The sequence below is a fragment of the Triturus cristatus genome, chromosome 1_2, assembly GCF_964204655.1.
Source record: "Triturus cristatus chromosome 1_2, aTriCri1.1, whole genome shotgun sequence".
Classification (NCBI taxonomy): domain Eukaryota; kingdom Metazoa; phylum Chordata; class Amphibia; order Caudata; family Salamandridae; genus Triturus; species Triturus cristatus.
In genome coordinates, this window is record NC_140580.1 from 1,178,211,746 (window position 1) to 1,178,237,743 (window position 25,998).

Genomic DNA, 25,998 nt, shown 5'->3' on the forward strand with positions numbered 1-25,998 from the left:
TGCTTGCACAAAATCAATAACTATCTTCAGAGCTTTGAAAATTAAATCAGTCCTCGCAGTGAGTCTTCTGAAGTTGCTTTCCAGAAGGAAGCCTTTTACTTCCAATAAGAGAGAGCTGGTACCAGGCCATCTATTTTTGGCACTGTGTTTGTTGAGGGTGAGGCTGGTGTCCAAGGTGAATCCAAGAGAGTTGGCATTCAGAGAACAGGGGGGGATCGAAGCCGCCAATCTTCATGCATTGAGCCAGGATTGTATTGGATCATTTCTTGGCTGCGATTTTTAGATATATATGCATTGGAATTTACTTAGAACCTACCTTACAGGAGAGCTGTGGAGAGTATAGGGGGGCTTGGGAACTACACGGGGATGTAAAAAGCCATGTACTCCTGCAAGAAACGGGATCAGGGGGCTTCTTCAGCCAGACCTGGGGACTGGGAGGTTCCTTACCAATGGTCATGAACCCTGAAACCCTATCACACATAGGGTGCTGCAGCTTTCAATATAATCAGCCTTGAATTACAGATGACACCCACTCATTGCTCCTGCAGCGGCTGCCAACATTCACCTGAGCAGCTCCTTACCTGTGCTCCACCCTCGGAGCCATGCAGGCCAGCTCCTTACCTGTGCTCCAACCTGGGAGCCATGCAGGCCAGCTCCTTACCTGTGCTCCACCCTGGGAGCCATGTAGGCCAGCTCCTTACCTGTGCTCCACCCTGGGAGCCATGTAGGCCAGCTCCTTACCTGTGCTCCACCCTGGGAGTCTCGCAGGCCAGCTCCTTACCTGTGCTCCACCCTGGGAGCCATGAAGGCCAGCTCCTTACCTGTGCCCCACCCTGGGAGCCCTGCAGGCCAGCTCCTTACCTGTGCTCCACCCTGGGAGCCCTGCAGGCCAGCTCCTTACCTGTGCTCCACCCTGGGAGTCTCGCAGGCCAGCTCCTTACCTGTGCTCCACCCTGGGAGTCTCGCAGGCCAGCTCCTTACCTGTGCTCCACCCTGGGAGCCATGCAGGCCAGCTCCTTACCTGTGCTCCACCCTGGGAGCCATGCAGGCCAGCTCCTTACCTGTGCTCCAACCTGGGAGCCATGCAGGCCAGCTCCTTACCTGTGCTCCACCCTGGGAGCCCTGCAGGCCAGCTCCTTACCTGTGCTCCACCCTGGGAGCCATGCAGGCCAGCTCCTTACCTGTGCTCCACCCTGGGAGTCTCGCAGGCCAGCTCCTTACCTGTGCTCCACCCTGGGAGTCTCGCAGGCCAGCTCCTTACCTGTGCTCCACCCTGGGAGCCATGCAGGCCAGCTCCTTACCTGTGCTCCACCATGGGAGCCATGCAGGCCACCTCCTTACCTGTGCTCCACCCTGGGAGCCATGCAGGCCAGCTCCTTACCTGTGCTCCACCCTGGGAGCCATGCAGGCCAGCTCCTTACCTGTGCTCCACCCTGGGAGCCATGCAGGCCAGCTCCTTACCTGTGCTCCACCCTGGGAGCCATGCAGGCTAGCTGTCCCAATGTCTAACTCCAGGACAGTCTGGGACGAGGATCAAGCAGCTAAGAAGAGAAGAAAGGTGCTTTCCTACCTGGAAAAAGGTGTGCGCTTTGATCTCATCAGCATCTCCTTCTCCAGCCCCAAGCCTCCGCCTCGGGTCCTTGTGCAGGAGCTGGAAGACAGCAAAGAAGCGCCTAGAAGCCAGGGCTTTGTAGAAAGGTGAAGGCAAACTGGGGAGCACAGAAACGAGACAACTATGGAACAAGGGAGAGGGGGAACAGAAATCCCTCAGGTTTGCATTCAAGGACAGCAAGGAAGAACCTCGTGCAAGAATCAAGAATGGTGTCAAATCCCACACTATCCGCAGGGAAACAACAAAGGAGTCACAGTGAGCAGGGCGGGTTTGGGTAACATACACTAGTGAAAAACCTAGAGGGACCCGAGACAATGGAGGGATTGAAAGCAGTCACAGTGAGGCATGTAGGTTCCAAAGAGTTCAGCGTCTCCTGCCGGGCCAGTCAGGGAACCTCTAACTGCTGACAAAGACTTGTAGAAGAGTCAAACCCTTCCCTGGACTTGAACATACCCCATGCTGCACTGATCCAGCCCAGAAGGAAGTGCTTGAAATGACTAGATGCAGATGATTCTGAAAAGAGACTCCCATACCCGGAAGGGCTTAAACAATTAACTACACAATACACAGAATACACAATGGACCGATTATTGTTCCATTTTACTGGAACCTCTGTCCCTGTGGGAATCAAATCATACTTAAAAAAATAAATAAGAATCAAGGTGTACTTCACAACACATCTTCATGGCTTGCACGACACCAAGGCCATCTGAAAAGCCTTCTATAAACTTGAATTCAACACAATGTCACCAAACACCTCACTACTATTCTCAATTAACCTTGTAAAAGTTCAAAATAGTTGAACATTTCATTTTTTAAATAAATCACAAAATAAAGACAGATGAGCTGGAACCCCAAGACAGAGGCCCTCCTAAAGCTGGTACCAGCCAGAGGAGGGTGTGGGGCAGTGTGCAGAGCCTCTGGTGGCAGCGAGAGGAGGGGGTGGGACAGTGTGAGGAGCCTCTGGTGGCAGCGAGAGGAGGGTGCGGGACAGTGCGCAGATAATCTGGTGGCAGCGAGGTGGCAGTGAGAGGAGGGCGTGGGACAGTGTGCAGAGCCTCAGGTGGCAGCGAGAGGAGGGTGTGGGACAGTGTGCAGAGCCTCCGGTGGCAGCGAGAGGAGGGCCTGGGACAGTGTGCAGAGCCTCTGGTGGCAGCGAGAGGAGGGCGTGGGACGGTGTGCAGAGCCTCTGGTGGCAGCGAGAGGAGGGGGTGGGACAGTGTGAGGAGCCTCTGGTGGCAGTGAGAGGACGGCGTGGGACAGTGCGCAGATAATCTGGTGGCAGCGAGGTGGCAGTGAGAGGAGGGCGTGGGACAGTGTGCAGAGCCTCTGGTGGCAGCGAGAGGAGGGCGTGGGACAGTGTGCAGAGCCTCAGGTGGCAGCGAGAGGAGGGTGTGGGACAGTGTGCAAAGCCTCGGGTGGCAGCGAGAGGAGGGCGTGGGGCAGTGTGCAGAGGCTCTGGTGACAGCAGAGGAGGGCGTGGGACAGTGTGCAGAGCCTCTGGTGGCAGCAGAGGAGGGCGTGGGGCAGTGTGCGGATCCTCTGGTGGCAGCGAGAGGAGGGCCTGGGACAGTGTGCAGAGCCTCTGGTGGCAGCGAGAGGAGGGCCTGGGACAGTGTGCAGAGCCTCTGGTGGCAGCGAGAGGAGGGCGTGGGACGGTGTGCAGAGCCTCTGGTGGCAGCGAGAGGAGGGGGTGGGACAGTGTGAGGAGCCTCTGGTGGCAGTGAGAGGACGGCGTGGGACAGTGCGCAGATAATCTGGTGGCAGCGAGAGGAGGGCGTGGGACGGTGTGCAGAGCCTCTGGTGGCAGCGAGAGGAGGGGGTGGGACAGTGTGAGGAGCCTCTGGTGGCAGTGAGAGGACGGCGTGGGACAGTGCGCAGATAATCTGGTGGCAGCGAGAGGAGGGCGTGGGACGGTGTGCAGAGCCTCTGGTGGCAGCGAGAGGAGGGCGTGGGGCAGTGTGCGGATCCTCTGGTGGCAGCGAGAGGAGGGCCTGGGACAGTGTGCAGAGCTTCTGGTGGCAGCGAGAGGAGGGTGCGGGGCAGTGTGCAGAGCCTCTGGTGGCAGCGAGAGGAGGGTGCGGGGCAGTGTGCAGAGCCTCTGGTGGCAGCAAGAGGAGCGCCCGGGACAGTGTGCAGAGCCTCTGGTGGCAGCAGAGGAGGCCGTGGGGCAGTGTGCGGATCCTCTGGTGGCAGCGAGAGGAGGGCCTGGGACAGTGTGCAGAGCCTCTGGTGGCAGCGAGAGGAGGGTGCGGGGCAGTGTGCAGAGCCTCTGGTGGCAGCGAGAGGAGGGTGCGGGGCAGTGTGCAGAGCCTCTGGTGGCAGCGAGAGGAGGGTGCGGGGCAGTGTGCAGAGCCTCTGGTGGCAGCAAGAGGAGCGCCCGGGACAGTGTGCAGAGCCTCTGGTGGCAGCAGAGGAGGCCGTGGGGCAGTGTGCGGATCCTCTGGTGGCAGCGAGAGGAGGGTGCGGGGCAGTGTGCAGAGCCTCTGGTGGCAGCGAGAGGAGGGTGCGGGGCAGTGTGCAGAGCCTCTGGTGGCAGCAAGAGGAGCGCCCGGGACAGTGTGCAGAGCCTCTGGTGGCAGCAGAGGAGGCCGTGGGGCAGTGTGCGGATCCTCTGGTGGCAGCGAGAGGAGGGCAGTGAGAGCAGCTGGGAGGACCCTCTCAAAATACAGAGGTTCACATGGGTTTTTATAGATTACATTCATATTGCACAAATGATCAGCAGCCAATGAGAGGCAGCTGCTCGGCCAAACAATGGAGCTTCTACTCCTTCCCCAATCATCAATCAGAGTTCAATGCTCGGCTATATACGGGCATTGATTGATGAGATCGGGAAGCACAGCCACAGCTTGTCGCGTACACTTGTGACTTGGTCATTTCTCAAGGCCTTGCCGCAACAGCAAAAGTGCAGTCAGTTCATGTTCTCTTAAAGGCAAAGAGGTCTGCGCACCTTCTGCAGGCCTGCGCCTGTGGAGTGTCCCAACATGGAATTGGAAATAAAACGGATTCCACAGCGCAATGTCACCAGAAACGACATATGGTACAGTTTCCAAAGGTTTGGCGTTTTTAGTGATGCGCCATATGGGAAACAGCCTTTACACCGCCAGCTTTACAAAGCATGCATTTAACCCGCATGCCATATGCCACTAAAAAATGAACCAGTTACATGGGTTTGATGGCTCTCCACTTGTAGGCAGTATCAAGATTACCCAGGCTACACTGTGGACCGCCGGCTGCTACACTGTGGACCGTCAGCTACCTTACACAGCCTCTGGCGTCAGCGAGTGACCTTGATACAAAGTATAAAGATTAGCAATGCTACACTGTGGACCGGGGGCTACCTTACACAGCCTCTGGCGTCAGCGAGTGACCTTGATACAGAGTATCAAGGTTACCGATGCTACACTGTGGACCGTCTGCTACCTTACGCAGCCACTGGCGTTTACAAACGACGTTGATTCAGAGTATCATGATTACCAATGCTACACTGTGGACCGTCGGCTACCTTACGCAGCCTCTGGCGTCAGCGAGTGACCTTGATACAGAGTATCAAGATTACCAATGCTACACTGTGGACCTCCGGCTTCCTTACGCAGCCTCTGGCGTCAGCGAGTGACCTTGATACAGAGTATCAAGGTTATCGATGCTACACTGTGGACCGTCGGCTACCTTACGCAGCCTCTGGCGTCAGCGAGTGACCTTGATACAGAGTATCAAGATTACCAATGCTACACTGTGGACCTCCGGCTTCCTTACGCAGCCTCTGGCGTCAGCGAGTGACCTTGATACAGAGTATCAAGGTTATCGATGCTACACTGTGGACCGTTCGCTACCTTACGCAGCCTCTGGCGTCAGCGAGTGACCTTGATACAGAGTATCAAGATTACCAATGCTACACTGTGGACCTCCGGCTTCCTTACACAGCCTCTGGCGTCAGCGAGTGACCTTGATACAGAGTATCAAGGTTACCGATGCTACACTGTGGACCGTTGGCTACCTTACGCAGCCTCTCGCGTTTGCGAACGACCTTAATACAGAGTATAAAGATTACCAATGCTACACTGTGGACCGGGGGCTACCTTACGCAGCCTCTGCCGTCAGCGAGTGACCTTGATACAGAGTATCAAGATTACCAATGCTACACTGTGGACCGTCTGCTACCTTACGCAGCCTCTGGCGTCAGCGAGTGACCTTGATACAGAGTATCAAGGTTACCAATGCTACACTGTGGACCGTCTGCTACCTTACGCAGTCTCTGGCGTCAGCGAGTGACCTTGATACAGAGTATCAAGGTTACCAATGCTACACTGTGGACCGTCGGCTACCTTACGCAGCCTCTGGCGTCTGCGAGTGACCTTGATACAGAGTATCAAGGTTACCAAGGCTACGTGATTTCTGGCTTTACATGTTCAATGTCTCTGAATACAAAGGCCTCACTAGGCTGTTGCCCGAGTTGCTGAATTTCCAGTTACACTTGAACAGAAAAAAAAGAAAAGGTCAATAATCTTTCAACCAAAAAAGCAGCCGTATGGGCTCCACCCAATAAACCTGAGTGGTGGTGTTTTCAGAGCACCGTGAGCCTCAATGTGTAGATCCAGCCTGATAACAGGGATCTGATGACGTGTAGTCGGGGCACAAAAGCAGCACATGGGAGCAGTGAGCGAACGACTGGCCTAGCCTGGTAGGAATCCTCCTCCTGAACCAAACCCACCAACCAGGCATGTTGAGGCAACATATCATTGCCCTGTAGACTGGGACAGTGACACCCCCCCCCCCATCCCAGCCCCCCCCCAACACCCAGCCACCCAATGGTCAGTCATTCGGTCCTTTCTGATCCATCTCAAGAGACTGTTCCAAACAGGGATATCAAACTATTCAACTCCTTGAAGACATGTACCGGAAAGAAAGTGGGACAGCAGACCTTTGTTTTACTATGACCTTCCTCGAACAGGGTGAGATTGAAGACATGTGGCTGAGGAATGACAGACTGGGGCAGGTCACTTCATCTGGGGTGGGGGCAGGTCACTTCATCTGGGGTGGGGGCAGGTCACTTCATCTGGGGTGGGGGCAGGTCACTTCATCTGGGGTGGGGGCAGGTCACTTCATCTGGGGTGGGGGCAGGTCACTTCATCTGGGGTGGGGGCAGGTCACTTCATGTTGGGTGGGGGCAGGTCACTTCATGTTGGGTGGGGGCAGGTCACTTCATGTTGGGTGGGGGCAGGTCACTTCATCTTGGGTGGGGGCAGGTCACTTCATCTTGGGTGGGGGCAGGTCACTTCATGTTGGGTGGGGGCAGGTCACTTCATCTGGGGTGGGGGCAGGTCACTTCATCTGGGGTTACCCAGCTCTAGGTTTCCAGCTTTACCTTGCGGATGACTCCAATTGCCTCCAGAGACAGGCAGCGTGGGTATCGCACCTCCTCGTTCACGATACTGTCAAACATTTCCTCCTCATCATCACCAGGGAATGGAGACTGAAACAAGAAATAATCCCATCAGCAAAACACAGACCCATCCAATAATAGACGCGTGTTCTCCATGCCACTGGAATCAAGCTATACTGGCTGAAGAGGGGTGAAACCCCGTAACCGGTCCTAGCATGCTTGTTTCCAGTCCAGGGAGGACCTGGCTTAGCAGTTCGGACATGAGGCACAGGGTCAAGACTGATTTGCATATGGCTGGGTTCAAACTTAAATGGCATGGTGAGCACAAAAATGAGGGATTTAGGGCTAGATCTCTGTACTGGGTGAATGTATGACATTGTTGTGAGAAAGTGCCATCTTTCTTGCATGGTATGCCCCCACTTTTTGATGAATTGCTGAATGTGCTTTGACTGAGTGTGCCCTGGACTCCTGCCAATCAGGTGCCCAGGGCCTATGTTCCTTCCCTAAAACACAAAACTCAAATTGGCAAACCCTGGCCACATGTCAGCCCCTGGTAAATGGTACCCTAGGTACCCAGGGCCTTGTGACCAGGGAAGGCTTCTAAGGGCTGCAGCACTCATTGTGCCACCCTTAGAGGCCCTGTGCCCTTACACACACACACTGCCCTTGCAGGCTGGGTGTCTGGGTACAAGACAAAACAAAGAGTCGACATGGCACACATCCCAGTGTGCCATGCCCACCACCTACACGGACATGGCATACATCAGCCACCCCTCTAGCCGGGTGCCCTATGCCAATGGTGTGGGCACAGGAGCAGGAGCCCTGTGCGCCCCTACAGTACCCAGGTCCATCCCTGGGCACTAAGTGCAGTGCTGCCATTTAAGAGTACATGGTGCTGAGAGCTCGTCAAACACGAACTCCACAGCACCATAATGGCAACACTGAAGACTGAGAAGTTTGGTATCAAACTTCTCAGCACATTAAACCCACACTGATGCCAGTGTGGGATTTAATGTACCAAGCACCCCAGAGGGCATCTCAGAGATGCCCCCTAAAACCTAACCTACAATCCACGTCTGTTCTGAGGCTGCCTAGGCTGCCACACAGCAGACATGTTGCTGGACCCCTGGGTAGGAGAGCCCCTGCTCTCCTGGGTCTGCAACAATGCACATCCTGGGCGAGGTGCTAAATCTCCTCCCCCAGGATGGGCAGGGGAAAGCTTCAAAGGCATGCCGCCTCTGTGAGCTTCCCCAGGCCACTGCAACCCCCCACTCTGGCGGGAAGCTTGGCCGGAAACCCCAAATAAGGACAGGGGATGTGCCAGCCTGCCAACCCCACCCCTCAGGTGGGGGAGGCGAGGTGAAGCACATCTCAGGGCTCTCGCCATCTTGAAGATGGGGAGCCCTGCCCTATCAGGACTAGACTACTGCCCCCCTCCCACAGGAGAGAGGCAGGATAGGGGGTGTACCCATCCCAGGACAGGGACCCATTGGTCCCTGCCCTTCACCTACCTGTAACGCCCCAAAATCTAGTATTTAGGGGAACCCTAAACCTTCCTTCCGAAGATTCCAAAATCCGCAGAAGAGCTAAAAGAAAGAAGACCTGCCCTGCAGCTGCTAAGAAGAGTAAGACACAAACTGATTTGGCCCCAGCCCTACCGGCCTGTCGGCCCTCGAACCTGCTCCAACCCGGCATCTCTTGTGGCCAGCAACCTCACAAACCCCGGAGGACCTGGCTACCTTTTGACTCTAAACCCCTGGGACTCCCATGAGTAGAGGCTCTACTCAAAATCTACTTCTAATCCCTGGCAGCAGCCCGGAACCGCGAACCCTTCACACTCTGCACCCGCCAAGCCTGGCCTGTGCCGGAGTGAACAAAGACCACGAGGTTGACCGCACGACGACTGTGACCCCGAGTCCGGCACCCAAGGACCTCCCTCGACACTCCTGAAGAAGCCTGCAGCCTCAGAACCAGGTGCCCCCCCAACCGCGATCAACAGAGGGTAAGATTTCCCGACACCAAAAGGCACCCCTGCACCCGGCGCCCCACGGCCCCCTGTGCCCAATCCCGGGGTACCTACCTATCCTCCAACTACCCAACTTACCTCTCGAAGTGGTGGTGGCACCTGAAGAATCTTCGTCCCCGAGCCTGCAGTCTTTTTCTAAACCGGAGATTTCCCATTGAAATCAATTGAGCGCCCGAAGGCTCAAAAGCACCCTGCACCCAGCCGCCAGAGTGGCCCTGGCAGTGCAACCTCTACACCTATCTACTTCCCCACTTGCCCTGAGTAAGTGACCAGGAGCCCAGCTCCCACAGCCGCGTGGCCTGCTAGTCAGCAGCCACCAACCAAGGCCCCCCTACCTCTCATAGGAGAACATTGGGCCTAACTCTCTCTGCACCCGGCCGCCCTTGTGCCTCTGAGGGTGAACCAACTGTACCTACCTGACCCTGGGAGACCCCTGAGTCTATGCCCAGAATCTTGCCATTCGAGTACTTACCTTTAAACCGATAACTCAATTTTCTCCATAGGGTAACATTGACTGTTTTTTCCTGAAATTTCTTCTAAGTGTGGACTTTTCAAAACTTAAAATATTCACCAAAAATCAGCCGAGTAACGAAAACGAAAAAACTCACCTGCTATTAGGTGAGCTCCCAGTGCTGGATCTTGGTGCCCAGCACTGACTCTGAAAACTACTTACAACTGTACTTACCAGTAACCCAATTTTCTCCCATAGGAAATCATTGACTGTTTTTTTGTGAAATTTCTTAAGTGTCAATTTCTGCAAACTTTAAATATTCTTTAAAAATCGTATAATTTCTGAAAACGTAATTACTTACCTGTTTTGGATAAAGGTCCCAGTACTGAGTCTAGGCACCCAGTACTGGATTACAAAAGTAACGAGAACATACTATACCTGCAACTGGAATTTTCTGCCATAGGGAATCATTGACTGTTTTCTATGAAATATTTTCTAAGTGTCAACTTTTAAAATAGCAAAATATTGTCTAAAAATCATCACAGTAATTAAGTCGACTTTTATCACTTGATTCCAAGTACTGACCCAGGACTGAATCTAGGATCTAGTCCTGGAAATCCAAAAGTAATCTGTTGCAAATAACTTGAAACTTCCATTGAGCTCAATGCATTATTGTGTTTAAATTTGTGCTGCCTATTGCAACCACTTGTAACTTTCTACAAAAGTCAATTGCATATTGAAAAAGTATTTATATAAAGCATCTCATTCTGAGAAAGTATATTTTAATACCTATTGTTGGTTCTAAAATAAAACAAGCATATATGTTGTTATATATAAACCATTGGCCTAGAGTTCAGTTATTGAGTGTGTGAGACCATGTGCTGACTGAGTGTGTACAACAAATGCTTTACACTGTCCTTTGATACTGCCTTACTGCTCGACCAAGCTACCACTTTAGAGAGTATGGTTATATCTAACTTTAGCCTCTGCCAAACCTCTGGGGACTGTGGACTCTGTACACGCTGTACCTATTTGGGAACAGTATATACAGAGCCACTTTCTCACAATTGTTCTGCATTCTGTCCATCAACTGTTGTTTTTGCATTTGTCACCCCGAGTGGGACGGGGATGCCCAGACGTTGGTTCCCGTGCTCTCCATGCCACTTGGATCAAGCTATCCTGGCTGAAGAGGGGTGAAACCCCGAAACCGGTCCTAGGATGCTTGTTCCCAGTCCATGGAGGATCTGGCATGGCAGTTCGGGCTGGACTGTTCCCATGAGGCACAGGGTCAAGACTGATTTACATATGGCTGGTTTCAAACTGGAATTGCATGGTGAGCAAAAAAACGATGGATTTAGGCCCAGATATCTGTACAGGGGTGAATGTATGACATTGTTCTGCATTCTGTCCATCAACTGTTGTTTTTGCATCAGACACCGGAATAAACTATCAGTCTGTAAAGACACTGGGATAAAATATAATTCTGTACAGAAACTGGGCTGGAATATTATTTAATACAGACACTGGAATATACTATTATTTCAGAATATGCTATCATTTCAGACACTCTGAAATAGAATATCACTCTGTAGAGACACTGGGATTGATATTTATTCCGGTGTCTGTCCAGAATCATTTTCGGTCTGCAGAGACACTGGGATAGAATATGGTTTCGTACAGACACCGTAATAAAAACATCCAGAATAAAAACATCACTGTAGAGACACTGGGATAGAATATTGCTCTGTAGAGACACTAGGATGAAAATATCAAATTGCACAGACACTAGGATAAAATATTCTGTACAGACACCAGGCGCTGTATTATAGTAAGTGACTCGGGGGTGCAATGGGCGTTTACACCCGCTTGGCATGTCCGAGGTGCTTTGGTATTACAGAAGGGGCCGCAGACACTTGTGCGTCTCCTTCAGTGATACAGATATCGTTGGTGCATATAAAGCGCCAGCTTCGAGGGGGCGTTCCTTCATTGCATGGAGGCATGGCCTCTGAGCCAACGCTGAATTACCGACACGGACACAAAGGCAGAGAAGCCCTCAGGAGGTGCACTGACAGTGCGCCCTCCCTGATGGCAGGCCTCTGCAGGGAGAAAGGGGGTCCTTTTCACCCCCCAGACATCCCGTTGTAGGCGGCTGCAGTCAGTCACTGCACTCGCCAGCAAGGGGATCTCTAATCCCCTTTAAAAGTGCTTGCAGCCTGCCGCCTGCACAGTGAAAAGATGGATCCACTTTAAGGCGGCCGACCCGTTTTTCAACTGAAGGCGCTGCCCTTGGGGCAGCACCTTCATGGTAATAGGCCTTTTTTTCCATTGTTTGCGCCTGGCGCATCATTTTAGAGGGAACGCCCGGCGCAATGAAAATGCGCATACACCATAATATGGCCTTAGGATGGAATATTCTGTACAAACTCTGGGAAAGAATATGATTCGGTACAGACACCAGAATGAAATAGTCTGTAGAGACTCCAGGTTAGAATATCATTTAGTACAGACATTGGGCGGCAAGATCATAGTTTGGGGCAGAATATACAAAGATTGGGCAGGAATATTATTTTGTGCGAGGAGAAGTCATAAACCTTCAACCCCAGCACCAGTAATATCAGTTTACAAGGGTTTGATGAACCAGGAACATCACCCTCAGGAGTATGGCAACTACGGTAACCTTCCCCCAACAGCCCCTTCAGTCAACACCATGGGATGTCCAAGATCACCGGTGCAAAGAGGGGCAGGTGTAGGTCACTTTATGAAACACACGTCTCACCCCAACTCTCCCTCCTATACACAAGTATTTATTCTGAGTCTAAGTTGTAAGCCAAATCCAATGCGGCAAAAATGGCACCAGTTGGTGCTCTTTGAATGACCCCAACGGAGCTGCCCACACCCAGCACCTTGAGACCCTCACGGGTGAGTAGTGCCCTCTACAAACCCCGGATTGACTTGGTGCTGCATCAGTATTCCTGAGCCATCTTCAGCAAGAAGCAGTCTGTGCAGGACGTGTCTCCTTATGTTAACGGAAGAGGATGGCGTCTGGGATATGTGGGCCCGCCTCACCCACAAACACAAACTTCCTGGGAGAAGATATATTTGAAGGAATCCCCAGCACTGCAAGACCACCGACACTACCCGTGAAGAGAACTCAACCTGCTGACCGACTCGCGTTTTTACTACCAGGTGAGATGCTGATCGATTCCATCATCGGCTGCTCCAGAGCATAATACCATTGCCACTTGGCACTTTGGAATGAGCCCCCCTGTGAATCACACATCACCTGGACATTCTACTTGTAGATGAGGTGACAAAAGGGACTAGAGGCTGAAAATCAACCTTTAGCGCAAGAGGTGGGACCAAAGGCAACAAGATGCTAGACACCAAAGGCCGACCATCTCCAGAAGGCGCAAGTGGCCCCCATTCTTGTTCCAAGCAATCTCGTCACTGCTATCGTAGGCGACACGGTAGAGAAAGACAGGCTCCCCCGAAGGCTGTCTTAGAACATCAGTCACAGAGGCTCATTCAGACCAGAGGCTCACTCCATCTCAAGCCACAGTGGGTCCTCATACATGGCTGGCGGCACCTGGATCTTTCTCTTGTGTGTCTGGCCGTAGGACCTACCGGGGGCAAAGGCCATCAGTTACAGAACTCTGACACTACCACATTAAGGCGATGTTTAGACTGAAATCCAGCGACTGTGGCCCTCAAATCCTTCCCCATACAGTCCTAAGGTGCAAATGCAAAGCACATCTTATGACAGACAACTTGGAATGAGAGAGATGAAACAAATGACCAGGACTCACCAGGAACATGAGATTTTTCTGGGGAAGGGCAGGGAATAGGAGTGACTGAGCACAGATAAACCTGTCGTATTAGGGAAGGCAGATCTGCATGAATTTTCCTTTTCAAGTATGTGCCCCTTTTTGCATGGTTAATTACCTTCCACGTTTTGCCTGACACATGATGCACTTTGACTTGGTGTGCCCTGGGTCCCTGCCTATCAGGTTCCCACGGCCTGTGTTCTTTCCCAAAGCTGTACCTTTGTACCCCCAATTGGCACATCTGTGGCCACAGGTAAGCTCCTAGTAAAAGTTACCATGGATACCAAGGGGACTGTGACCAGGGAAGCTTCTAAGGGCTGCAGGACATATTGTGCCGCCCTTAGAGGCCCTGTGCCTTAACACCCACACACTGACATTGCAGGCTGCGTGTTTTGATGAGTCGACATGGCACACATTCCTGTGTGCCATGCCTTCAACCCACTACCTGGACCCTAGGTGTGTCACCTCTCTAGCAGGGTGCACTAGCTCCTAAGTGAGTGAGTGTAGGAAAGCTATATAGAGTATATGGTCTGTGTGTTAGTCATTACGAATTCAACAGCTGCATAATGGCTTTACTAAAACCGGGGAAGTTTGGTTGCAAACTTCTCAGCATATTAAACCCACACTGATGCCAGTGTGGGACTTAATGTAAAATGCACTCAGATGCCACCTGAAAAACGACCAGCCCTGGTGTGGTTCTCTGCCCACTATTTGCCACCACCAGATAGGTTTCTGGATCCCAGAGTAGAGAGCCTCCGCTCTTTGGGTCCAGAAAAAAGTCCATCCTGGGCAGAAGTGTCATTCCTCCTCCCCCAGGATGGGCTGGGTACACGAGAGGGGAAGCTTCAAAGGTTTGCCGCCTTTGTAAGCTGTGCCTGCTTTTTGCTGCCCCCAGCAGCTGGCTCCCACAGGTTCTGGCCCCAACTTTGGGTAGGAGAATTGGAGGGAAGACTGAGCTAGGAAGAGAGGTGTACCCACCTTTGCCAACATCACCCCTCAGGTGGGGGAGGCGAGGTGAAGCACACATCTCAGTCCCCTCCATCTTGGAGATGAGGGGGACCCAACAAATTAGGAAAAGGCTCATGACCCATCCCACTGGAGGGTAGCATAATAGGGGGTGTACCCACCCCAAGGAAGTGACCCATTGGTCCTGACCTACACACTCCTTTTAACGCACCCAAATTCAGTATTTAGGGGCGACCCTGAACCTTGCCTCCTCAGATTCTAGGAAAGAAGGACGACCGAAGAGCTGTGCTGACCTAGAAAGAAGAGGACACCTACTGCTTTGTCCCCAGCCCTACTGGCCTGTCTCGACTTCAACCTGCCTACAGCGAGAAACTCGGCGTGTCCAGCAGCCCCAGAGCCTGGAGGACCTGCCCTGCACTCATCTAACAGACTCTGTCTTTGCGTGAGCACCGGATTTGCTCACTCAAAGACTCACCAACAGAAACTCGGATCCAGGTGGCTCTGCGATTTCCAGTGGCCCATTACCACGCAGAGGTCTCCCCAGCGATCCTGACTTGGGATCTGGTGATTCCTGACCTCCCTCAAACTTCAAAACCAGGCCTGCAACCTCAACCTGAAGGATCCTCCCGACCGGCGCCAGTAAGAACACCAGATGCCAAAAGACACCCATGCACCCGACACCCCACAGACTTGGGTGGCCCAACCAACGGCGTGCAGGCATCCTCCAAGAACCCGACTTTCCTCCCTAGCAGGTTCTGGCCTTCAGGAAGTCTCCCTGCCCGAGCCTGCAGCCTCTTCGCTGAACCGAAGGTGTCCATTGAAATCCACAGGGCACACTGCACCCGTCTGCCCCTGTGCCCCTGTTAGTGCCGCTCCTTTGCTGATTGTTGGCCCCTGCAGTGCTGACCTTAACCCTAGGAGCTTTTCTCCCACACCCGAGTAGCCTGCTCGTAAGCTGCCCCTGACCGAAGGCCCCTTTAGCCACATTGGCTACCATTGGGCCCCTGCACTCTGCAACCGGCCGCCCCAGTGCCGATGGTGGTGCATTTTGAGTACCTACGTAGACCTTGGGGAGCCTTGGTCCTCACCCCCAAAACTCCCACTCGTAAGTTGTTTACTTACCTGAGAACCATTAATCCTTTTTCTCCCGTAGGAACCAATGTTACAAATTGTATTCCTAAAAATGTTCTGTTGAGTCGAACTTTTGTATGAATTTTTTTTTTACTAAACTGCAAGCCTTCAAAAGTCTTACTTACCTTGTATTGTGAAACCCCTGGTGTGGTATCTAGGCATATCACTGATTACTTTTGGAATACTTTTAGATTACATTGACTAATTAGTGTGTAATTTAAACACATTTTTTTTTTTTTAAACAAATGTTTTTGGATTATTCTTCAATAGGAGGGGCAATAGCCCTACAAGGACCTGTAGGAGAGAAAGGATGTTTGCACCGATAACCACATTCTTACCATTTAACACCACCTGCCAAACATGCAGGTGAAACAAAAACGATATGCAGACCGTTCTCGATCCCCATACTAGTACATACAGCATAGAGGCATCAATGTACACACAATCGGCGCAGCATTGCTCGGTCAAGGTGAAGTGGAGAGTAATGAGTAACCAATATCAAGGGTAATTTAAACTGTTTTTGAACCCAATACAAGCTTGTAACGTTGCAAATTCAACCTTAACTGCATTTTCTAATAAAGTCTTACATTTGAGAGTATATTTCTCTCACCTGTGCCAAGTCCTGCTTGGTTCTAAAAATAAAACATAAGTGCACCTTTATGCATACCCAATTGGTCTGGATTAGGTCTCTGAGTGTGTGACATCAGTCTTGATTGAATGAATCTCATAATTGCTTAACACACCCTCCTGATCAGCATAACTGCTCGCTCACACTATCACAAAGAGCGAGGTTAGTGATTACCTCCTTTAGCGTCTGCTATCCCTCTGGGGATTCCCTCGACTGTGCACATTATACTTCACTTTGGTATGGTATATACAGAGCCAGCTTCCTACAAAGTACATGACCACTGCCTGCATCACCATGGTGAACACAAAGTGCGACTAGTAAGGACCTGGTACCTCAACCCAGCGCCAAAGCACTGGAGTGCACTTAGAGAAAAATAAGGTATGAAAATAAGTATCCTACAAGCACAGACCGATACGAAAGGAGATTCGCAGAGGAGCTTATTGACCATCTTAAGCTGTTAAGTGAAGATGACGAGTTCTAAGATTGTGTGCAAACCTGCTGTTTGCATCTCGTAAATGAACATCCTTGAGTAAATCCAAAGCAGGACTCCTTCATAAAGAGGTGATAAGCAGGTGTGCGGGACGCTGAGCGAGGGTGTGCGGGACGCTGAGCGAGGGTGCGCGGGACGCTGAGCGAGGGTGCGCGGGACGCTGAGCGAGGGTGCGCGGGACGCTGAGCGAGGGTGCGCGGGACGCTGAGCGAGGGTGCGCGGGACGCTGAGCGAGGGTGCGCGGGACGCTGAGCGAGGGTGCGCGGGACGCTGAGCGAGGGTGCGCGGGAAGCTGAGCGAGGGTGCGCGGGACGCTGAGCGAGGGTGCGCGGGACGCTGAGCGAGGGTGCGCGGGACGCTGAGCGAGGGTGCGCGGGACGCTGAGCGAGGGTGTGCGGGACGCTGAGCGAGTGGAGGGTATATGAGGGAGGCACTGACTACAGCCTCTTCTGCACTTACAGGAGCTGGTGAACAATCTCTTTATCAACTAATGTTATTGAACATCCAATGTTAATGGACTGAAGCGGCTGAGAGGTAAAAGTACCAGAGCCTTCTGTGCCAGGAGCACCAGAGATTGGCAACACCTTTCTATGTGCAGAGAGGTGGAGTAGGGAACCCATCTACAAGGCTGGATATCACATCCGGGCCATGTGAACTGAACCAAATGATTTACAGCCACAATATCATATATAATTCTCCTCAAATTTCTTTCAGAAATAGGAAACCAAAACCAATAATGGATCTTTACATTTAGCCAAATGCACCGACAGGCTGTCTTAGACTCATCCCAGAGATATTCTAAAGCCATCCTCTCGCTTATCACAGCTGCAGTCAAAAGGCATCCCAGTTTGTGTCAGACACAGCCTAAGGGAACACCCAGCGTGTCCCCTGTTGGTGCAGCTCCTTAGCTGATAGCTAAAGAATGATGATGGATTAAACCCAGATCAGTTGACTGGGGGAGAGTACTATCATTGATCAACACTCCGTCCATCATCCCCTTTGGTTTTGCTTTGTTCGCCCTAAGTTAGCAGGGTATGCCCAGACGTGGGTCCCTTGCTCACTTTGCCACTGGATTCAAGCTGGCCTGGCTGATGACGGCCAATTAGCAAGAAACAGGTCCCAGGATGCTTGTTTCCGGTCCAGGGAAGACATGGCTTAGCAGTTCGGGCTGGACTGTTCCCATGAGGCAGAGGGTCAGACTGATTTGCATATGGCAATGTCTGAACTAGGGTGGCGGAGTGAGCTAAAGAATGATGATGGATTAAACCCAGATCAGTTGACTGGGGGTGAGTGCTTGCATTGTTCAACACTCCGTCCATCATCCCCTTTGGTTTTGCTTTGTACACCCCGCTTGTCACAGATACGGTCTAATTGCACCATTAGTCTTTTCCAAGCACAGTACGTTTAAGACATTATTAGGATTTTAAAAAGTGGCTTCAGAGAGTGTTTCATCTTTACCGTGTCCAGATATGTGTTATATGCTTGGAGACTAGGACTCAGGATGGAGAAGTTACTTAGCTGTAATCCTAGTTCTCTTCCAGGGGTATCCTCAAAGTCATGAGCACTTGAACATTCCCGCCCATGTGCAGAGACCCCAGAAAAATATAAAAATTATATAAGAAAACGTATATATACAGCTCTATATATATATATATATATATATATATATATATACACACACACATATAAAAAATTCTAAAAAGAAACAATGCAGCCTTACAGACACCAACAAGCTAAGCACTGCTGTGAACTCTCGTCTTGGCACATACACAAATAAACCAGGAACACCAAAAAGGCACTTGAACTGCTTTTAATGAACAGCAGAAAAGTGGTCCTGCTAAGAGAAAAGCAGGCATTGTTAGCCCTGAGGCTGCATTGTAACTTCAATAGCAGATAAACTGAAAGCAAATGTAGAGAATCAAAAGCTGGCACCGTGCCTTTAAGGCAGCCATGACCCCCAGGTTCCCATCATGCCTCAGGGGTGAAAGTTAGGTCAGTTTTTGCAGAGACCTGAACGCCAGGGCACAAAGAGACAACAATCTTGGCTCATGTACCTGGGGAGGCGGGAGGGTTGCTTATGACTTTGATGAGTATACCCCTGGAAGAGAACTAGGATTACAGGCAAGTAACTTATCCTTCCGTCCCAGGGGATCCTCATCAATAGTCATAAGCACTTGAATCGAGGAGCAAGCCCATCCACTCTTCCTGCGGACAAATTAGTACCGTTACAAAACCGTAACATTAAGAAACCAATTCGAATGAATTTAGCATTGAAATAAATTCCTCAAGGAGGCTTGGCCTACTTGGGTATCTGCTCTGGAATCAGAATCGAGACAATAGTGTCTCGTGAAAGTATGTACTGATTTCCAAGTGGCTGCTTTGCAGATCTCAGCCATCGGTACATTGTGTAGAAAAGCCACTGCAGCTGCCTTTCCCCTAGTGGAATGTGCTTCGGGAGAAGCCAGAAGGGGTTTATTTGCCGACTGATAGGCCAGCTTGATGCAAGACACTATCCATCTTGAAATGGAACGCTTGAAATCTGTTCTGATGGCGCCATAGTTTAGAAATAACTGATCAGACTTTCTAATGGTCTTGAACTTATCGAAGTAGAATTTTAAAACTCTCTAAAGATCAAGGGAATGAAGAGATTTTTCTGCTGGAGTAGATGGATTGGGAAAAAAGGAAGGTAGCAAGATCATTTGACATGGAAATCCGACACCATCTTCGGAAGGAAGGAGGGGTGGGTCCTTAAAACCACTCTGTTATGAAAAACCGCTTAAGGCTCTTTGGAACATAGTTCCTGGATTTCACTTACTCTACGAGCTGAAGTAATCGCCAACAAAAAGGCGGCGTTCCATGTGAGATGCTGAAGGGTCGCCTTATGAACAGGTTCGAAAGGGGGGCCCATCAGTTTGGAAAGAACCAGGTTCAGCTCCCAATTGGGGGGGGGGGGGGAGGGGGAGGGGGAGGGGAGGCCTGACAGTGGGGGGGGGAACACCTTCAAACCCTGATGGAAATCCTTAACCACCTGGAGCTGGAAGAAAGAAGGTTAAGTTGGAGCCTTTGTGTAGGCTGCACCTTGATAGAATTAGACTTTAAACCTGATTTTGCCAAATGTAGGAGATAAGGTAAAACTACCTCCTCTTGACCCTTAGTAGGCTGAAAACCATTACGTATACACCACAATTAAATCTTTTCCATTTGAAAGAATAGGAATGTCTTGTGGAAGGTCTTCTGAACTCCCTCAAAATGTTCATACAGTCCTGAGGGAGATTTAGGTGGCTGTACTGGAGGATCTCAGGAGCCATGCTGCCAAGCTCAGCGAGGGTAGCTTGGGAGGATGGATCCTCCAGTTCATTTTGGACAGAAGGTTTGGTCTGCACGGAAGCCTCCTGTGTAGACACACCGAGAGATGTAGCAGGTGGCTGTGTGGTCAGTCTGGTGCTATCAGAATCCTTTTCATCCTGGAGCGGGTGAGTTTGGCTATTACCTTCAGGATGAGAGGAAGAGGCGGAAAAGCATAAACAAAGGTTCCTGACCAGTCGATCAAAAGGGTACTCCCTATCGATCTTGGTCGGTAAATCCTTGACGCGAAGGCGTGGCATTTTTTGTTTGATTCGTCTGCAAAGAGGTCGACGGTTGGATGACCCCATTGTAGAAAAATGTCCACCACTTTTCTGTTTAATATCCAATCTTGTTGATCTTCGAAGTGACAACTCAGAGAATCCGCCTGTGAATTCTGTTCCCCTCGCAGATGGACCGCCATGATAGAGAGCTGTCTGACCCTGAGTCAATGCCAGATTGCCTGAGCCTCCAGGGACAGAGGGCAAGAAGGAGTCTCCCCCCCCCCCCCCTTGCTTGTGTAGATAGTACATGGTGGTCGTGTTGTCCGTTTGTACTCAAATCGACTTGGATTGTATCGATGGGTAGAACGCCTTGAGGGCTAGATGTACTGCCCGTAGTTCCAGCATGTTTATATGATACGATTGTTCTTTGTTCAACCACCCGCCCTGAGTCTGTATAAGACCTATGTGTGCTCCCCAACCCTGAAGTGAGGCATCTGTGATCAGGGATTGTGTCGGAGGAGGTTGATGGAAAGGGACTGCCACCAAGAGAGTTTTTCAATGAGTCCACCAGGGAACGGATGCTTTCTGAGACTGGGAGAGAATAATCCTGTCTTCCCATTGCGTCGACGTCTGATCCCATTTGTCTTCCAATTCCTGTTGTAGAGGCCTCATTCTCAGTCTGGAGTTGGGAACCAGAAGAATGCAAGATGCTATCGACCACAGAAGTGATGCAATTTGTCAAACTGAGGGCTGATGAACTTGAAGGAGATTGCACTTCTGCTGGATTGATAGCAGTCGCTCCGCCGATGGAAACACTTTTCCTACGCTGGAGTCCAGAAAGGCTGATGGATTGATTTCTCCTTATTTACATGAAGGCCCAGGCATTGCAGTAAGTTCAGGCATACTCAATAGTGGTTTTTCACCATTTGAGATGAGCCCTTCAGAAGCCAGTCATCAAGATATGGGTAGACGAACAGACCTAGGCAACGTAAAGCAGCGGCTACCAGTGCCATGCACTTTGTGAATACTCGAGGTGCAGATTTCAGGCCGAACGGTAGGACTCTGTACTGATCATGTTTTGCGCCTACCATGAAGCGTAGAAACTTTCCGTGCCGTGGTGATATCGGGATATGGATGTAAGCGTCCTGGAGGTCTATCGAGCACATCCAATCCCCTTTTTGAAGATGTGGAAATATTTGATGGAGCGCTAGCATACAAAACTTCTCTTTTTGGATGTTTTTGTTTAGGGAACGTAGATCCAGATTAGGCCTGAAACACCCCTTTCGACCCTTCTTTTGCACCAGGAAATCCCTGGAGTATACTCCTTTTCCTCGTTGTGATGGAGGAACATTTTCTATGGCCAATTTTTGTAAGAAAGTGGATACATCCTGATGCAACAGCAGCTGTTGGTGAACTCTTGACTTCACTGGGGGGGATGCAATTTGGATGGGCTCGAAAACGTAATGCAAAACAATTTTGTAGTATATTCAGCACCCACTGATAGTTTGTTATTTCACGCCACTCTTTTACACGTTCGGAGATACTTCCTCCCACTGGAGTGGGTGACAGTGACCGAGGAAGTGAACTTTCATTGTTTGCCGGTGTTCTTAGCAGTTGAAGAGGACTGTCGGAGCGTTCCTCTACCTCTGGGATGGCGATGTCCCTGATAGTGGGATTTGGCCTGATGGTACTGCCTGTGACCATTGAGGGGCTTGAACCCTCTGATGGAACGCCCTACGATCGTAAGGTCTTTACCGACGTCTGAACCCTTTCTTTTTCTCTATACCAATAGCCATGAGAGTGTCTAGTTCAGACTTAATCCTGGCCATCTCCTCGTCAGTGTGAGAGCCGAACAATTAATTTCTAGAAAAAGGAAGGTTCAGGATGCGTTGTTGGACCTCCAGTTTGAGAGCTGTAAGACGTAACCAGGAGGATCTTCTTGCGCATACACCATGCGAATATGAGTGAGCAGCTAAATATGCCCCATCAGCACTGATCATTTGGTTGGCCACGAAGGCTTCCTCCTGGAGAATCTCCCCAAAGTCTGGACGGTCTTCTTTGGGTAGTTTTTCTTTGAAGCGTTCTAGAGTCACACAACGCTCTATCATAACGCCCCAAGAGAGCCGCTGCACTGGAACGCTTCAAAGATGCTGCTGCAGAGCTGCACGTTTTTCTCCCCCAAGAATCTTGGGCTTCGCTCTCCTTGTCTGAAGGAACCGTTGAAGAAGCCACTGCATGGGTCTTCTTTGCAGCCTCAATCACCGAATCTGGTGGAGGATCTGACCTGTGGAACAGTGGATCTTGTTCTGCTGGTCTATATTTCTTTAAGATCCTTGCTGGAGCCGTTTTCATTGTTGCCAGAGTAAGGAAAACGTCCATGACTGGCTGTAAAAGACCATGAACTAAGGGCAGCAAAGGCCTCGACGCAGACCTCTGATGCAGAGTCTCAAAAATAACAGATGTAGGTGCCTGAGGTGCTGACATCTCTATGTTTAGCTTTTGTGCGCCTCTAGATAGGACATCATGAAAGGTGTTGATGTCATCAACAGGTGACACTCTGGAGGGTGGACTGTCCATAAGAGTGGGAGAATAATCTGTCTTGGAGGACTAGGTCGAGGAGGACGACCAGGAGGGTGATCTTCGTCTCCTATGACGTCCATGAGAAGCAGATTTACGTGAAGGAGACATGTACCTCTGGCAAACCCTGGATGGTGTGGTGGGTGATCTGTCAACTGCCTGCACCAGCTGAGCCAGAGGGGATCTATGCAGAGGGCTTGAATAGTCCAAAGGCTGTTGAACCTGTGCTGAAGGCTCTTTCTGCCAATGATGAACCGGGAGAAGCCACCTAGGAGATAGATTAACAGAGGGATATCGTTGTTGTCCCCTCGTTGCGTAGGTGGAGCCGTGAGCTGCAGGGTGGATTTCTGTACCCGCCTTTCTGGAGACAGAGAAGATGAGCTTCTCGACATTGAGATGACTTGTGGGGATCCTGCAGCCGACACGGAGGGTTCCGAGAGGTCTTTCGACGTGAAATTGTGTCTCCTTGAGGTCGAACGGTGTGATGTCGATAATTGTGAATGTCTCGACGTCGAGCGACTATACGCCACTAAGACCTGCGAGTCCAATGAAGGAGACCTTTGCTTCGACATCGGGCGTTTGTGTTTCGACGTAGACCGATGTCCTGTCGGCAGAGACTTGCTCTTTGACGTTGAGAGAGGAGTACCCAATGGAGTACCAAGTCTGGACGTCATACGTGGGGAAGGTGACGGAGAAATCCTTCTCGACGTCGAACCCCTCGGCGCTGTTGATCTAGGCCTCGACGTTGAGCACCGTCTTGTGAACTGCAACGGAGGAGTCTCGATGACTAATCTCTTTTCGATGGAGGGATCTGCTTCGACGTCGAACCCTTTTTTTTAAGTCGTTCACGACCTAGACCTCGACTTTGACCGCCGCCTGGTTGATGGTAACGGAGGGCTGTGCCTCGACATCAAACGCCGTACCGACGGCGACGACGACGGAGAGCGGTGTCTAGGCTTTGGGCGATCCCGCACCAATGGAGAGCAACTCTGACGCAGACTGTCGTCCGGTTGCAGTGGCGGAGAATTTGTGCTGATGAAGTACCTCTATGTTTGGAAGTCGTCAACGGCGACCAATGTTTTCTCGACTGCAAGCACGCCGTCGGTGGGATTGTCGACGTTTTCTTCTCCAGTGGAGGCATTCTCAACGCCGATTCCGATGAACAGACTGGAATCTTGCTTCTGGAAGATGATCTGGATCTCCTCTTCTTCAGTCTCACAGGAGACCTGCCTCTAGAGGTAGAAGGTTACCTTTTTCAGAGAGGCCAAAAAGGAAAATCCACTCGGTCCTTGAGAGTCCATCTTGACAAAGACTGGCAGTGTTGGCAAAGAATACACACAGAGTGTGAGTCTGTTTTGGCCTTCTTTTTGCCACAGGAAGGACAAGAACCAAAAGGGAAGGCATTTCTGACAGATAAAAAATGCCAAATTCCTGAAAAAAGGTAAAGGAATACTCCAACAGGTGTAAAATGTCAAAGTAAAAAGTTTTTAAGTGAAAAAGGAAAATAATTTGACAAATTAAAAAAAATCTGTGGAGCTGATTAACCAGGGTCCTGACTGAGGGAGCCGTAAAGAACAACTGACCTGTCACCCCTGAGGCATGATGGGAAGCTCTGGGTCATGGCTGCCTTAAAGGCACGGTGCCAGCTTTTGATTCTCTACATTTGCTTTCAGTTTCTATGCTATTGAAGTTACAATTCAGCCTTTGGGCTGACAATGCCTGCTTTTCTCTTTGCAGGACCACTTTTCTGCTGTTCATTAAAAGCAGTTCAAGTGCCTTTTTGGTGTTCCTGGTTTATTTGTGTATGTGCCAAGACAAGAGTTCACAGCAGTGCTTAGCTTGTTGGTGTCTGTAAGGCTGCATTGTTTTTTTTTTAGATTTTTTTTATATATGTGTATATATATATATATATATATAGAGCTGTGTATACATGTTTCCAAGGAATCGTTGCGAAATCACCGCTCTCCCTCCTCTCGACGCCGGTGCCAGCAGTGGTCGCAACTCCGCTTTTAACGTTTTCCACAAGGATAAGGTCCGAGAATTCCCAGTAAATAATCCAGTGGCACACCAAAGGACAACACAATAAGAATTTTAATGTGTTAAACAAACAGAACTACGCGTTTCGGCGAAGCCTTTGTCAAGTTGATGACCTGTGCCCAAATTCCCCTAGAAATACGGGTCATTGTTAATAGACATAGAAGAAACATTGTGTACGCGGTAAGTTTCAGACAAAAATCGTAACATCAACGATAATTTTTCTTTCTTTCACAATGACATGTGGAAAATAAATTCATAATCAAATTTACAAAATATGAGCCCAAATATTACACTTTCAATTCCCTACTTCCAATTCATTGAAGGTAATTATTTGCTTATATGTGGGTAATGTACCCAAAATGTCGTCCATATGAAGGGCAAGTGCCTATTCAACATGAGCCTAGATATTGCAAATTCTATTTCCTTCTTCCAATTAGTAGAAGGTAATTATTTATGTAAATATAGGTAATGTACCCAAAATGTCATCCATGTGAAGGGCAAGCGCCCAATCATTGTGTATATACAATGTGCTTATATCGGTAATTTGCCAGGCACCAATCATATATATATATATTTTCATATATAATTTTTATATATTTTCCGGGGTCCCCGCGCATGGGCGGGAATATTCAAGTGCTTATGACTATAGATCAGGATCCGCTTGAAGAGAATTTAAATCTATTAGCCACTAAATCAAGTATTGAAGTACTGTAATGCCCTTGAGTGTTTTTTTCCCCGTTTTAGATTAGTTATAGAGATTTTATCTGTTTTTTAAAAAACATTTTTTATTGATTATTAACAAAGGAAAAAAAAAATTGCACGTTTCACGTCACCAATGTAAAGTACAATATTCCAATAACCCTGGGACTTCATCATTCCGATTGTGTAACAAATAAATCTCCAATTTCAATTACCTTTCTTACATTTTGTTCACATGTCTCCAACTGTCTCTTCCTCCGTGGTTTTCCCAGACTGCGCCTTAGAAGGCTCACAAATGTATCCCCGAAATGTATTCCACCCTCCCCATACTTTATTCCATTTGCTCGGGCACCCTCGGTTACTTGACACTGTTTTTCAGTTATCATAACCACATCCAGATCATTGCACCAAGCTGCAATCGTTGGTATTTCCTTCGAACCCCATCTTTGTGCGATGTTCCGCTTTGCAACCATTATCCCCAATGTAACCCACACCTGAGCCAGGAGCGTAAGATCATTTGATTCCCAGACGATCAGTAGGCAACTCTTGGGTTCTGGTAGCAGTGACACCCCCTCCACCTGTGATATCGTCCTCATAACCCTGGGCCA

At 50.1% G+C, this 25,998-nt stretch overlaps 1 protein-coding gene across 2 annotated transcripts in view; it reads right to left on the reverse strand.

Annotated features, from left to right (window-relative positions):
• The window catches only part of PKN3 (protein kinase N3), a 391,919-nt gene that overhangs the window by 12,070 nt on the left and 353,851 nt on the right, over positions 1–25,998 (reverse strand). For both annotated transcript variants that reach the window (XM_085614062.1, XM_085614063.1), the window contains exons 20-21: positions 6,978–7,085; positions 1,571–1,651 (exon numbers count right to left, since the gene is read on the reverse strand). In XM_085614062.1, coding sequence (XP_085470188.1) covers positions 1,571–1,651; positions 6,978–7,085 — 189 coding nt within the window. The remainder of the gene's footprint in view (positions 1–1,570; positions 1,652–6,977; positions 7,086–25,998) is intronic.